This window comes from Toxorhynchites rutilus, chromosome 2 (assembly GCF_029784135.1).
Source record: "Toxorhynchites rutilus septentrionalis strain SRP chromosome 2, ASM2978413v1, whole genome shotgun sequence".
NCBI lineage: Eukaryota > Metazoa > Arthropoda > Insecta > Diptera > Culicidae > Toxorhynchites > Toxorhynchites rutilus.
In genome coordinates, this window is record NC_073745.1 from 163,523,718 (window position 1) to 163,539,215 (window position 15,498).

General features: G+C 45.9%; 1 protein-coding gene across 4 annotated transcripts in view; it reads right to left on the reverse strand.

Annotated features, from left to right (window-relative positions):
• Positions 1 to 15,498, reverse strand: part of LOC129764828 (protein mini spindles) — a 45,921-nt gene that overhangs the window by 23,978 nt on the left and 6,445 nt on the right. For 2 of the 4 annotated variants that reach the window (XM_055764342.1, XM_055764339.1), the window contains exons 6-8: positions 14,474 to 15,478; positions 14,095 to 14,414; positions 13,865 to 14,005 (exon numbers count right to left, since the gene is read on the reverse strand). In XM_055764342.1, the coding sequence (XP_055620317.1) occupies positions 13,865 to 14,005; positions 14,095 to 14,414; positions 14,474 to 15,478 (1,466 nt within the window). The remainder of the gene's footprint in view (positions 1 to 13,864; positions 14,006 to 14,094; positions 14,415 to 14,473; positions 15,479 to 15,498) is intronic. The other 2 variants (XM_055764343.1, XM_055764340.1) reach the window with 1 other exon arrangement.

Below are 15,498 nucleotides of genomic sequence, written 5' to 3' on the forward strand. Positions count from 1 at the left end.
GAAAATATGAATATATTCATTATAGAAGTTCACGCTAGTGTAAACGGTTTATGCGATTTCTATAAATCTCATCATATTTCTTCACATGAATATATCACTAGTCTAAACCCACCCTTAGAGTCGATGGCTACGCTAACTAAGAGAAACCTCTTGCTACTACTACTGGCTGCATTATTCGGCATTATTTTGACGATTGCCGCTACGGCCTTTGCAGTTTCCTCACAGGCGTAGTTGATATGGCTCCTGGAATTAGGTCGATTATCGATTATCACACCCGAGTACTTGAGCTCACGTTTGGAAACAACGGTGTGCTCTCCAATGGTGATCTACGCTCGTTGAACACTTCTGCAGTTGCGGCTTGATTTCAGTCTTGTGATGCGCTATCTGCAGTTTTGCTTCATGCATCCAGCTTTCTATAGTTCTTATCGTCTCAGTGGTCAGCATTTCAACTTCTCCTCGTGTCTCACCCGTCACTATTAGGGATATATCGTCTACAATACCAATGATGTTGACTTGCTTCGGTAACTTCAATGTTAGTACTCCATTGTACATTCCGTTCCAAACCGTTGGGCCAAGGATGAAGCCTAATGGGATACCCACTGTATTCTCTCTAGAAGTTTGCCAAGTGTGTCCGGGAGACAAATTGACCTGTATGATGACGGCTGTTGTGTTCCCTGGCTTTAACAGCAGAATGAGTTTCTGTCTCTACCATATATCAGGGAAATGTCCTTCATCCAGATACTTTTGTAGAATTTCTCTGAAAATATTCGAGTTCTCTTGTATAGCGACTTTTAAGGCCACGTTGGGGATACAGTCATGATCTGGTATTTTATTTCCCTTCAGTCTCCTTGCTGTAGTGGTCACTCTCTTGACCGTATAGTGCACTCGACCAGATCGTCGGTTCGTGACGCGGGAAGCCTCTCTAGAATGTTTTTCGGCATTTCCGGGCACTATTCGTGGGGAGTCCAGGGGCCTCTGTTTTGACGTAGAACTACGTCTTTCATTAAGGGTGCCAAATCAGAAAACAGATCACGTTTTTATGAAATAAAGTTGACGTTAATAACTATTTTTGCCGCGAACGGATTTTGGCGATTTACATACTAAACGAATCGGAAATTCCGTAAGATTTGTTTAATATGCTATATATTAGAATCCCCTGGTTTGTTAAAATTCATGAAAACTTTAAGCGTTCTCATTTTCCCATACATTTGTTCTGTCCATTTGTGTGCTTTCCCGAACAGAGCTGTCAATAACGAGCAACTTATCGACAACCAACGGAGGGGAAATCGTAGGATTTAAAGTCTCCGTGAACAAAAGAAAAGTAGAAGAATGAAGGGAAATACTTGCCTAGAGTATAAACAGTGGATTTCGCTGAGGCAAACTTTCATTCGGCATCGGAATCCAACTTGGATATCGTCGTTTAGTTTTTCTGTTCGGTTTTCGCGTTATTCGTATCGTGTTTTTCTTTCCGCGTCATAAATTGGACGCTTCGCGTAGTATGTGATGAGCAAGAAGAAGAGGAAGGCAGGTTCGAGCCCTGCAACAAACGAACAAATAAAATTTCAAGGCAAGCGTCATCTAATGATGCACGTGATGTTGGTGCAGTGAAAAGCGCTCGCACTGAACCGAACCTTCGCGAGTGTGACCAACAGTAGGCGATTTCGGCGCGTCGGTCGAAAATGTAAACGCCGTTACTCAGGCATCAACCAAAATCAAGCTCCCCCCGCTGGTGGTGAAGGCGGTCGTTCTTGACAAACTCATCAGCGAATTCGCATCGATGGGTGTTTCAGCAAAGTACAAGCTGTGTGGCACAATTCAGTCTTTTTCCAAGCAGCTAACATTGTTTGTTTTCCGTAATCATAAGGGCTTCGTTGGTGCCTTTGAGAATGGATCAATGCATTAAACTGACGTTATGGCGAAGCAGACGTTAAAGTGCGCCAAAGCATTATAGAATAATATCCGAAGGTATAAACAAGTGACTTATATAAAATAACAGCGTAGTTCTACGTCAACAATGCGGTCGAATCTTGGACACAACTTCCTATAATTTTTTGCCATCAACACTTTATACGCGTTTTCCCACGGGTTCGCGACAGAGCTCTTTCAAACCTCGCTTTTTTTTTTTTTTTTATCTTCGCTTATTTTTCGTCGGCCTATTTCCGCCACTTTAGTGCCAATCACCGACATCAGGGAGGCGACTCCACCTGTTCCTACCTATCAGACTCAACAACTCATGAGCCGGGCCAACTTCTTTTACTTCCGCTCCGAAGGAAGACGTAACCAGAGATTTTTCGCCTCAGAAAATCCCAACGACGCCAGCTGGGATTGAACCCAGGCCGATCGGATTGTGAGGCTGTTACGCTAACCATACAACCACTGGCGCCGTCTGCCTCGCTTTTTGCTGAGCCTGATTTTCCGTTTTAGTAAGGATTTCGCGACTCTAAGCGCCCATGCGTTCTTCCCTAACAATGGCAGTCCTAATCCTCTACGTACTCCGCCCAGTCCGAAGACAGCTGGCGCGTAGAGAGTTTATCTCTTCGCATCACCAATAAACTGATCGGCGTACGTGTTGTGCTGTAATTTTCGTAGCATCGCAATGTCACATCTGTCAGTTCGCTTGCATTCATTTCCGGTGAAGTTCGTGTTCGGAGCGCTTCGATGAAAAGATCCTTGTCGAATATCTTAATTTTCCATCTCCGTTCATTTGGGCTCGGCCCTCGATTTGATGATGGTGTTTTATTGCCAAGATAGTATCGAAAAGCTTCATGATCTCTGTGGGTGTAGTTGTCGCACAACCTTCAGTTCATGGCCACTGTAAGCGACGGGCTACAGAAGGTGACGTCAATAATAGATTCTCGACCGTTTTTGCGGAATGTGCTGGTGGCATCTTCATTAGCTAGTTTAACTTCTAGTTTTGCAAGAGCATCCATTAGATTGAACCCTCTCACATTAGCGAGTCTACTCACCAATTCTACTGCCCAGGCGTTGAAGTCTCCGCCGATGACGAGGCTCTTCGATTAAAAATAGTAGGGGAAAGCGGTTAAAATGAACACCCTAAGGAATATGCCCATTTACTGCGTCCACATATCGCTGCAATTTCCGTTCATCAAAGAATATTACAGCTTAACTAATTGTTGTTCAAGATAGCAAACGGTTTTTATTATAAAAAATAAAAATAGTACAATTTTCATTAAAAGAAAAAAGGCGTAAAGCCGAGCATTTTTTCTCGTGTGGTTTAAATGATTACATGGTGGTGACAAAATGAACAATTACATACATCAGATAGATTTATGCGTTGTTCCTTATCTAAATTTGTTTAAATCATTTTTGAAATAGTAAGTACATGTATGAATCAAGCTGAGCTTATTCACCTAGAGTAGTAATTAGGATTTTCTCATACGTACGGAAACGTAGTAAGAAACACATAACGCTTGACATATTGAGGTTTGGTTTTGTTTGGGGTGACATATTAGGCTGTCAAAAAAGTCCTGCGGTATTTTTTTTTTTGAATTTTCATTTGTTCATAAAATTAGTTACAATCATCTGTTTTAAGTCAAATATGCGCCGTTTTTTTCGATGACTTGTTCCCAACGAGATGCCAACTTCATAATACCCCTGTTATAGAACCTCGCTTCCTTATTGGCAAAAAAACTCGGATAGCCAATTTTCACAGGCCTCTTTTGTGGCTAACTTCTGACTACCTAGCTCGTTCGCCATGGACAAAAACAGGTGGTAGTCACTTGGTGCAAGGTCCGGACTATACGGCGGATGCAAAAGAACCTCCCATCCGAGCTCCCGGAGCTTCTGGCGCGTAACCAAAGAAGTTTTTTTTTTCTTTATTTTTGAGACTTTCAGCCTCCTGGGCTGGTTCGTCTCAGTAAAAACGGCCGAAACCATGCCGCAAAGTGCGCTTACTATCCATTTTACATGCACATACGGACAAGCAATTAACAATAAAACAATAAAACAAAAACAGATTTCGTCACAAGAATTTCTACGCATTTGAGCTTTTTTTCCCCTGGTTTGACGAGGATGTCCGCTTGCCATGGCCCCAGGCCACAGATGGGGAATCCGCGCCACTCGAAGATGCCGACTGTTCTTGTTCCCCTTATCGCGAAGGGGAAGGAACAAGGATCTTCGATTTAATCACAAGTTTTTTGGTCAAATTTTAAAGTACAGATCGGCATCTTTCAAAAAACAGAGCAGTGCAGTAGTTTGTGAAGGGTCGTCGCCAAGCACATCTCGAATGCTCCCGCTGATCCCATGTGAGTTCCGGAGGTTCTCATACTTTGGTCAAATACAGAGGATGTGTTCGACTGAATTGCGAACCTCGCACAAGTCACAAAGGGGATGAAAGGGTCCTCTGTTGAATTTGTGTGACATGTTGCAGTGGCCGGTTCTTAACCTGGATAAGATTCGTCACTCTCTCATAGTTTTGACGTCTTCGAATCTGGTGATGGATCCTTTGATTCTCCGGAGGAACAACGTCGCTTCAACGGACCATTTTTCCGCCCAAAAAGTTTTGAATGTGTTGGCGATCCATAGTCTGATGTCGTCTAGCGGTACTTTGCGCGTCAAAAGTTGTCCAAGGTGACCGATTCCAGCAAAACGGTCGGCCGCTTCATTGCCGGTTATGCCACTATGTCCGGGGACCCACATGAGGACTGTATCCGGCAGCAGATACCTCCTGATAGCTTGTATCCATGGGTGCCTAGTTATAGCCGCGCCAACGGCATCGATGACGCTAGCCGAGTCGGTAACTATCAGAATCGATTTGCTTGACGGTATAGTGGCAGCTTCAAATATTCCGGCAGCTTCGGCCGAGAAAACCTGGCAAATGTCGACGAGCTTCTTGCTGGAAATAAGAGAGTTATTATGACCGCTTACCCCGAAACCAACTCCTTGCATCCCTTTGGAACCGTCCGTGTAGCGAATTTCATAATTGTGATATTTTCTTGAGACAAGTTCGACAAAGGTTTGCTCCAGACCCACAGAGCTTGCCCCAGCTCGAAAGTTGTTCCTGATTGTATTATCCACTTGGACCACCGGCAACCTCCAGTCGTTAGTCCCAAACCAAAGCTGTTTAGCTATCGATGGGAGGTTTGAGTGTGTCACCTGCTGCAAGATTTCGTTCGTTAAAACAGTCAGGTGTGTCTCCTTACCTCCGCTGGTTCTAGCGAGAAAGCTCGCAGTTCTGGAAACTATCGCCGCGTCCACAAAAATGTCAAACGGAGGTTCTCCTATTTCGGCGCATACCGAGGCTGCTGGTGTTGATGGTAGCAGACCAGAGATAATCCGTAGTGCATTGTTGTAAATCGGTGATAGTTTTTAGGAGTTTATCTCTGGCCAGGCATGTCACTTCGAGACCGTAGGTGAGGCGGCTATTGATGATGGCTTTGGCCACCCGTAAACGGATCGTTCGGTTGTTACTCCGGTGAGGTTTGGAGATGGTTTTTAAGAGGTTTAACCGGGTGGCACAGCTTTTCTTCACCTCGTCGAAATGGTGCTGGAAGTTCAGGTTGCAATCGACCACCACTCCCAGGATTCTCAACGTTCTACGGCGGGGAATGCGGTCGTTGTAGATTTTGACTCCCGAATTGCAACCTTGGTGTTTGTGACTGCATACCACCATGTGACCACTCTTTTGCGCCGAAAGTCGAAAACCTCGTTCGACAGCCCATTTACCGATAGCATTGGTAGCTGCCTGGATCTTGATGCGTGGTGCCCTGTGCGTGTTCCCCACCACTACCAAAAGGATGTCGTCCGCATACGTGAATACGCATACTCCCTTCGGTATAACCCGGAACAGGCTGTTCATCGCTATCAGGAAGAGGGTGACGGCTAAGACGGAACCTTGAGGTACACCAGTTTCTTCATGAAAGCGCCTGGAGCTGGTGTTCCCGACTTTTACCTCAAAGGTCCGGTATGTCGCGAAGTTTTGAACAAAGTGCAGCAGGTTGCCGTCTACCCCCCAGTCAGCCAGTGTTTTAAGAACTAATGGAATCCAGGTTCGGTTGTACGCCTTCTCTAGATCCAGGGCTACCATCTCCAGATGCTGTCGATTTTTTCTGGCCTCAGCTACCACCTCTCCAAGGGATGCGAAATACGTGTTTGTGCCCATCCCCGGTCGAAAGGCAAACTGTCGGCAGTCCAACTTCTTGTTTTCGGTCAGGTAGGTGACGAGCCGTCGGTTCGCCATCCTCTCTAGGGTCTTGGACGTACAGGAGGTCAAGGATATTGGTCGGTATCCTTTCACGGAGCAGCTGTTCTGGCCGACTTTGGGGATGGGGATCACAATACTATGTCTCCATTCCGCTGGGAAGTCGTGCTTCAACCAGAGATCATTAAAAATGTCGAGGAGAGTGGTTTGACCTAACGGGGACAGCTGCTTGATCATCTTATAACCGATGTGATCGGGACCAGTGGACTCCCCTTTGGTGGAGCGCAGAGCGACGATGAGTTCTTCGACGGAGAAGGGTTTGTTGAACGGTTTTCCAACCCGATCATTCGGAACCACGAATCGATCGTCTGAGTTCGTGTCCGCTTTTTGTTGTCGGATGAACTCGGAATCGTATCCCGAAATCGAGGACAGTTCAGCAAAATATTCCCCTAGCATGTTCGCGGTGTCGACTGGATCGCTGTAGGTCGTGCTATTCGCTTGCAGGATAGGGGTTTGGAATCTTCTTTTCCCATTCAGCGCGTTAACACGTCTCCATAGGTCCGCAGAGGACTGACTTTCGTTGATGGATTCCAGGAAGCCGGTCCAGCTGTCTAGTTTGGCCCGTCTCACTATTCGCCTCACCCTTATGTGCTGCGCTCGGTATCTGTTCATTGCCGTTTCTTTCTCCGGACCATCGTGCCGGATTCGTTTTGTCGCACGCAGGAACTTCCTCCGTTTCTTGATTTCTTTTTTGATGTCCTCAGACCACCAGTGCAGCGCTCTCTTTCCAGGGTTGGGCTTTGTTTTAGGGATGGCGGATTCTGCTACCTCGATGATGATTTCGTTGAGCTTCTGCATGGAGGTCGGGTTGTCTCGGGCGATCAGGTGGCTGGAGGAAGTCCTGTAGAAATCCCAGTCAGCTTTGTCGAAAATCCACTTTGATCTTCGGGTGGATTGAGGCGACGGTGCGTTGAGGATAATTGAAATCGGATAATGGTCACTTCCGTGTAGGTCGTCTGCTTTATTCCACCCCAGTTTACCTACCAAATCAATACTGGCTGCGGAAATGTCGATGGCTGAACTGCTACGACTTCGACAGAAGGTGTCGGTACCGTCATTCAGGACCGAGAGATCCAACGATTCGAAAAAATCAGCGATGATGTTCCCCCTTACGTCCGTTGCTTGCATCCCCCAGTTGTGGTGGTGAGCGTTGAAGTCCCCCAGAACGATTTTAGGATCCTCCAAGCTCTCAAGCACCTCTAGCAGTTTGCGTCTCAAATCCGGGATCTTGCCACATGGTAGGTAAACGGAGACAATAACTACCGGATTGGAGATTCTATTCTGACCGCAATTATCGGTAGGTCGGTGTTGATCTGCTTGCGCTTATGGGGGATGCTCTTCTTGACGCCCAAAGCCACGGAATGTTGTAATACGGAGCCCAGCTTTGTGTACCATTGGTATTTACCGCCGAGGATCTTCTGGACGTTCGTTGGAGACACTCTGTTTATTTCTTGAAGAGCGATGACTAAAGGACACAGTTCCCGGTCTAGGATCTCCAGCTCTCCAAGGTTGTTATACAGACCATTGACATTCCACTGCAGGGCCAGGTTTGTTGATCTGGTGACTGTTGGACCTCGCTGGCGGTTGATGACGTGGTGGTTACTCGGTGAAATCAAACTGTTGTCAGATACCAGACTCGATGGAGCACCCTGGGTGTTCGGAAATACCCTGGAACTCAACGGAGGTGAATATGACGTTGTTGACAGGGGACCGGAGGACCCGGCTATAGCTGGTAGAAAGTCTCCAAGTCTATGTCTCCATGTGTCGTAGATAGCAGCATTGGATTGGGCTTCGACGGGCATGGACGGAACACCCGCGCTCTGAGTTGCCAAACGAGAGGGGTAAGGACGGATATCTCCCAGTGACCGACCCCCCGACCCGACGGTGGAAAAAAAATCAGCAGCTTGGCCCTTGGCGGAGGATGTTGTGGATGGTAATGCCGAACGAGACAGAGGGAGGCAGCGTCCGGGTGGAATGGTTCCGACCGAAAGCCGCCCGCATGACCCGACGGAAGGAAAAAATAGTTCGGCTTTTTTAGGGCAATCGACTATGGTGGTTGGTTCTTCGGCGACAGCAATGACAGCAGGCCCTGTCTCAACGATGCAGTTGCACGACGTAGAAATCCCGTCCGTCGGGGAACAAGCGTTTCCGCCCTATTGCGTCCCGAGATCATATACGACTCCCACGTGGTCCTTCAGGAAACGGGCGTTGTCGCCCTTGTGCGTCCTGAGATTTTGTGTTCCCGCGTGGTCCATCGGGGAACGAGCGTTTCCGCCTTTGTGCGTCCCGAGATATCTTTCTACTCCTGCGTGGTCCATCGGGGAACGAGCATTTCTGCCCTTGTGCCGATTTCTCGTACAACGGAAGCCACTTTTCCCCGGCGCCGGGGGTTATCCGTCAGTACCGGTGGGGTTGTAACGTCCGCACTAACGGTGCCCCGGCTGCAGAGGGCTGTCGCGGAGTTCCGATTTTCTGCATCGTTTATCTGGTTCTTCGTCCTTGAGCTGCAGAGGTGGTCCAGTAGTTCCGGTGGGGGTGTAACGTCCGCACTACTGGGGCCCTGTATACCCAAGGCGCTGCTACTCGTATCATCCTCAGGTCGCGGCATGGGATGCCGGAGGTTGTCCGACGATTCCGGTTGGGCTGTAGCGGCCGCATCGGCGGGGCCCCGACTATCCCTTCCGGAGAGCTGACTAGTAGTATGGTGTGGAGCGACATGTGTGGATGTGTGTTGGTTCAGGTGAGGCATTGTGGGATACATTTTTAATTATTCGCTTCTGTCGGATGCCAGGGGGTAGCTGGTCGCTGGTTCGACCGACTGGTGTCTGGCGGCGACGTGGGCTGCTGGTCTGTGGCCAACTGTCTTTTGCGGATGTCCTTTGGCGGTTGAGTGAGCTGGGAGTCCGGTTTTCGTTTTTTCGAAGGCGTGGCGGGTGCGACTACGTTATTTTTTGGTTGAGAAGAACGGTATACTGGCGTGGGCGGCGAGGTGATGTCCTTAAATGTTGCCGTTTGATCGTCGGAATCGGTGTCTGAATCGAATCGATAATAGATGAAATCGTTGTGGGCAGCTGCATTTTCTGCTTCTTTTGAGACCGTTTCATTTGTTGAATGTGTTTTGGTCGGTGGAGAGGGGATCGGTGTGTTCATCGAAGACGGAGGAGTTGTTTGGACGGGCCGTGTTGCTCCGGATGCATTAGTGGTACTGGTGCGGGTCAACAATGATCTAGCTACGATAATCTCTTCTTGTTGAGATGCATTTGCTCCCTCTCTCAGAATCGATCGCTGTTCCATGGCCGCTAAAATGTTGGCCATCTGATCTACTCTTTCAACCAACGACTTAATGGTCGCTGCATTTTGGGCAGCCTCGGTGCGCTGCGATTCAATTGAAGCGGCCATGTTCGCGATGATGAGGTCCTTCTCCGCTATTATTTTTACTAGATCATTGTATTTTTTGTCCGGGGCAATCCCCGTAGTCGATGATTGGCCTTGATCACTTACCTCTCTAGTGACACCGGCGTAGCTTTTTGATCGACCATTTTCTGCCTCGAAAATTATTCGTGCGGCCCTGTAATCGATGTCGCGGTCTACTTTTAATCTCTGAATGCTGTTTTCTTTCAGATATTCAGGACAGGAACGGGATGCAAGACTGTGTTCATTCGATCCACACTTTATACAGAACAATGACCGTTCGCATTTGGGACCCTCCGCCGGAATCACGTGTTTTTCTGAACAATTCCCACATGTTGGTGTGTCTTGCCTGCATTTGAGTTTAGTATGACCGAACGCCCAGCATTTGAAGCATTGCATGGGCGACGGATAGTAGGGTCTCGTTCTGACACGCAGATATCCAAAATCAATGAATTCGGGAGTTTGGGTACCGCTTACAGTCAGTATTATCGTCGGAGTATTCTCGAAAGTGGTCGGGCCAGTTCGTCGCTTTATTCTCCTCGCCGCTGTAACCTTTTGATCCTGGAGGTAGCTCACAATTTGCTCCTCGGACATGTTGACTGTCTGCCCGCAACTTACGACGCACTTAGAAAAATTGAGGTACTGGTGGTACGTAACCCTCACTTTTGTTCCGTCCGCTAGATTGGTCAAATCCAGAAGTCTCTCTGCCTGTTTCTTGTCACGTACCTTTAGTGCATATGCCGCACTGCCACCTTCGGGGAATGCACCTTCAATTTTTCCAGCCCAGTCCTCTATTGACTTGCGAATCATGAATGGTGCGGTAGGGAGCGCCTTATCTTTGCCGTCGTTGTCCACGCCAGTGATTCGTAGCACCATCAGTTCTCCGTGATTACCGCCGGGGTCCATGTATGTTGGTAAAGTCGCACCCGAAAAGCTACCGTCGATTGTGCGGTGATTTATCCCGCCATTGAGGCCCCACACACTAGGTGCGGGGCCGGGGACACCCGCCATTACGGCGGTTCAGCAGCCGCTTATCCAATAACAGTGAATTTTTACGACGCACAAAAAACACGCTACGGAGGAATTCCTACCCCAATGACGTCACCGACGCGGCTTCTCACCTCACTCGCGTTTTATTTCCCGGCGGTTGAACAATTAAAAAAAACAATTGATAAATTGTCCACAAAACAAAATTAACGCGAACAAAACGTTCGAACACTTGTGTACGGCGATGTAGCCGCACCAGCGCTAGTGGCTCAACAAACGTCAACAAAAGTATACAATGCTATCGGTACACACAATTAGTGATTCCCGATTTTTTAAATTAATCGTTCATCAGCTAATCGAATACTTTTCTGCAGTTTATTATTCGATTCGATTAATCGCCTTAAATAATCGATTAATCGATTAATCGTCACACTGAGAGAAATAATTAGTTAGACTAATATTTCTCATTTGCTAGAAAGCCATTTGGAATCAAAAAAGTGTTCATTTCGCCTGAAAATCAATTATTATATTTTACACTGTCCTAAATTCGTAAACGAAGCTGGGTTCGCGTTGACGGCATTGAGCTTCGTTTACGAGTTTAGGGGAGCGTCAAAGATAATGATTGATTTTCAGTTTTTTTACGTTTTTTTTTCTCTGGGTTTGGATCGATTAATCGACGTAAATTATTCGTTCGCTTCGATTATTGGTGGCGCAGTATTCGTTCGATTAATAATCGATTTCTGTATGAAGTATTCGATTAATCGATTAATCGAACGATTATCGGGGATCACTACACACAATTTTCACGACGAACAAACGGACAGTACGGACCGTACGGACACGAAATAAAAGCGGTAAAGTTCACTTCCACGACCTGCGCGGCGCCCCGTGAAACTCACACGCACAATTATACACAAAGTGAGACGTAATCAACGATTATTCGCAGCGGGAGAAATACAATATCTGCTCGCTTGCGATGAGCACCAAAGAAGTGTGTGGCCTGGCGTTGTCCTGATGGAAGACAATGCGGCCTCTGTTTATCAAAGATGGCCTCTTATTCATGAGTGCTACCTTCAAGCGGTCCAGTTGTTGGCAGTACAGGTCCGAATTGAGCGTTTGGCCATAGGGAAGCAGCTCATAATAGATTATTCCTTGACAATCCCTGTCACTGCTCAAATAAGCAGTGTCAATATTGCGCGTGCTTATCTGTAAGCGCGATACGCTTGCCTTCAAATAGCAGATAGGGTTTCTAAGCGAAGGAACATAGAAAGGGAAAATAGGCAAGTTTTATGACCCGAAGGAAAACTAGCAATCACTGCCGCGCAGCGTAGAAGTAATTGTTTATCCTCGTAGGAAACGAAATACAAAAATAAATATGTTGCAGCGGATCTTTATGGGTCTGCCTGCACTGGAAGAATTTATGGTGACCATAAATTCGTAGAAATAGGAGCCGGTCGTTAATCGACCACAGTCGGAGGTCTGGTAATAAATAATCAATTGTTTACGTATGTTTATGCCTCCAGTAGAAGATAGGATAATTTACGACTAGGAATAAACATATTTTTTGTATAGGCGGAGCCGGTCGCTTATCGACCGGCGCATGTGTAAACACCCTGCTGGCAATAAATGTTTGTGTGTGAAACAAAGTATACCTCCAGCCGGGAGGGAAAACCGCCAGCCGGGTAGGCAATAACCAACGCGATATTGGTTAGTTCTTAGATTTAGACCCTATATATAAGCCAACTCTTTACCGAATAAATCACTTGCATTTTCGAGAGTAAACGAGTAGTTACTCATCCGAAACCCCTCAGGGAGCTTGCAAACAAGAATTCTAGCAGGATACGTACAATCCGGGTAGTCCTCAAGTCTACTGATTGACGTGTTTAGTCTAGGGTTCTTCCTCTTTGGTCTTAGCAAGCTCTCTCGTTTCAACCCCCCTTCGCCCCTCGATTTTTGGACGCCACAATCCCACCAAACACACAGCAGAACCTTCCTGGCCGTTAATGAGGGCTAGGCCACCGTCTGAGCCGCTTCAGCGGGCTTCGACCACGACCGTTTGCGCTTCACGTTGTCGTAAGTGACCCACTTTTCATCGCCGACTTAACCAAACAAAACACTGTCAAGGACTATATTATAGCGCGCAAAAATACCTTTCCAACAAGCTATAGTATGACTCGATACAATGAATACAACTAGAACTACGCGCTTACAACGACACCTCGCGGAAATACCGCAGGACTTTTTTGACAGCCTAATATTTTCCCAGGGTCAAAGCCACAAATGGAACACCTTGAAGGGCAACATGTGATAAGGTATATCAGCTCCAGAAAACATAACATTGTAAGTCGTTATCCGATGGTGACTCGTTTTGCCCCAAACAACAAAGTAAATTCGAATGCGAATCAATCGCTGAAATCGAACCAAATATCTGTTTACCTCTAATCGAATATGTGAACAGTCGTACAAACTAATAATTTGTCGAAGATATCAAGTCGAATAACTTAAATTTCACAGAAAATTCCTTAGATACGATGCGCGCAAAATTACATCCGAATGGATACCGACAGAGCAATTTCTGTTTCTGTTTATTACATTTGAAAGATTCATGCACAACAGGGTGTCTTAAATAGTTTCATATGTTCTAAGAATAGGATAATCAAGAAATATCGATTGGTTTTTAGTAGAATTATCGGAATTTGAGCACTGGTTAATTTTACCAACCCTGTTCATTCTAACTGCATTTTCCCTATCGAATATATCCCTCCTATCTAGTATGTGAACAGTCGTAAATACTGAAGATTTGTCGAAGATATCAGGTCGAATAAATTAGATTTCACGGAAAATTCCGTAAATACGATGCGCACAAACTACATCCGAAAGACTACCGAGAGAGCGATTTCTGTCTTTGCATGCGACAGTTCTACTTAAGTACAGGGTGATTCAAAAGACATGATGCTCCTCAAACATAAGGTGACTATCAATACAGCATCAATAGTCAATTAGTTTACTATAAAACAAGCCACTGACCATTGTACCCTCCACAACCCTAGTGAATGTACTGCCGTAGTATATATTATTTGAAAGAAATTACACGTAGATTTTAAAATCCGGCAAACAACCCATCACGTTATGGTAGACGATACTCCAGAAATTGGCAAACAATTATATCAACTACACACACATAAAAGTATTAGAGAAAATCCTTCCTTCAATTGTACAGAAACAACCCATAAGTATGATACTAACTTCAGCACAGCAGGAGCTATTTGATCTTCTGTTTTTTGTGTGTTTCCACAATCGCCATTCTCATCTGCTATTTCTTCATTCACCCTTTCAGATACGTTATTGATTTTGATGGTATTGTTAAACACAACAGATCTACGTTTACTTTAAAAGAAAAAAAAATACCTTGAAGCGTGACAACAAAACATTGCGCGTGATGATGAATTTCAAGCGTATGAGCAAAAGTAACTTACCGCGCGGCGATCGGTTCGGGTTGAGGCTCCATGGGTACTGATTCCTCTTCCTCTTCTGTGGGCTCAATTTCGGGAGTAACTTCTGCCGTTGACGGTACCTTTACAATGTCGATGGTATTCGTGGGCTTCTTTACTGTAGTTTTTTTAGACCGTTTTATTCGCTCATCCAACATCGAGAGGTCCTTCTCCGATAATTGGCCAATCAATTTGTATACCTTTTCTCCGGCAAGGAAGTAAGCTTGAACGACAGCATTCAGCGCAGCATTACGAACAGAATTATCTCTGTCTGAAATGTGCTTTGCAATCTCTTTGAGTGCAGCCTGGAATAGGACAAACCATTTATTGGGCTCAGATCACAAATTGAACATAGCCTGCATACCTGCTGCGTTGGTTGACAAACGGTTAAACCGTATGTTTCAATTAAAAATCCTAACTCATCCAAACATTCCGCACGTTGTCGTGCATTCTTCGATTTCAAAGCATCCATCACAAATACGAACACCTTAGCAAAGGGATAAATCAAACAAATCTGTCTCAACAGTGTACGAACCCCATTGCGAACAACATCCTTGGGATCTCCTATCTTAGTCAACAAATGAGGAATGAATGAGCTGCCTTCATTTTCGGCCAACACATACAGCTTCTCAATTAGCATCTGGAATACCAGATTCAAGTAATCCAAACCTTTTAGCAGTACAGAAGGGTTGGTATCGTAAAATCTTAGGGAAAGCCACTTCATGATCAAGTCTAAATTGCAAATCAGTCCTTTGTCGTTTTTGGGTAAATCCTCTACCAATGCCTCGATCACCTTCAGATGATACCGGAAATCGTCGTGGAACATATTAGCTATTAGCCCTTTGTTAACATTAGCCGACGACATTTGTTCCTTGAGTAGATCGGTGAATTCTTCTCTCGGGGTGGTAAAAGTCCACTTCAGAACTTTGAGTTTCTGTTCATCCAGCAGTCGCTGGCTTTTCATGTTGTTGATTGCTAGCAGAGGAGAAGTATCTACTTCCTCTTCTTTTTTCCTGGAAGTGGCTGGAGCATTTGTCTTGGCGGCAGCGCCAAGAGTAGTTTTTTGGGTTTTAGCCGATCCCGAGCGAACCACTTTCGGTTCTTCGATAATTGGAGCTTGTTGTTTATTTTTTGGTAGGGGTTTCACGGGTAAATTCGGTCGAGCCTTATCCAAAGCTGCCTGAATATCCTTCTTGGACGTAGGTTTCTGTTTGTCAAGGGCCTTCATCATCGCATCGTAACCAAGATGAATCATTATACCAAGAACAGCATCATTAGCATTCTTGCGCACATCCGCATTCCTATCACAGATATTAGCATACAGATGGGGGAGCATTGCTGCTAGTTCATCTTTTTGAATACTTTTGGCCTAAAACGAGAAAAATGATG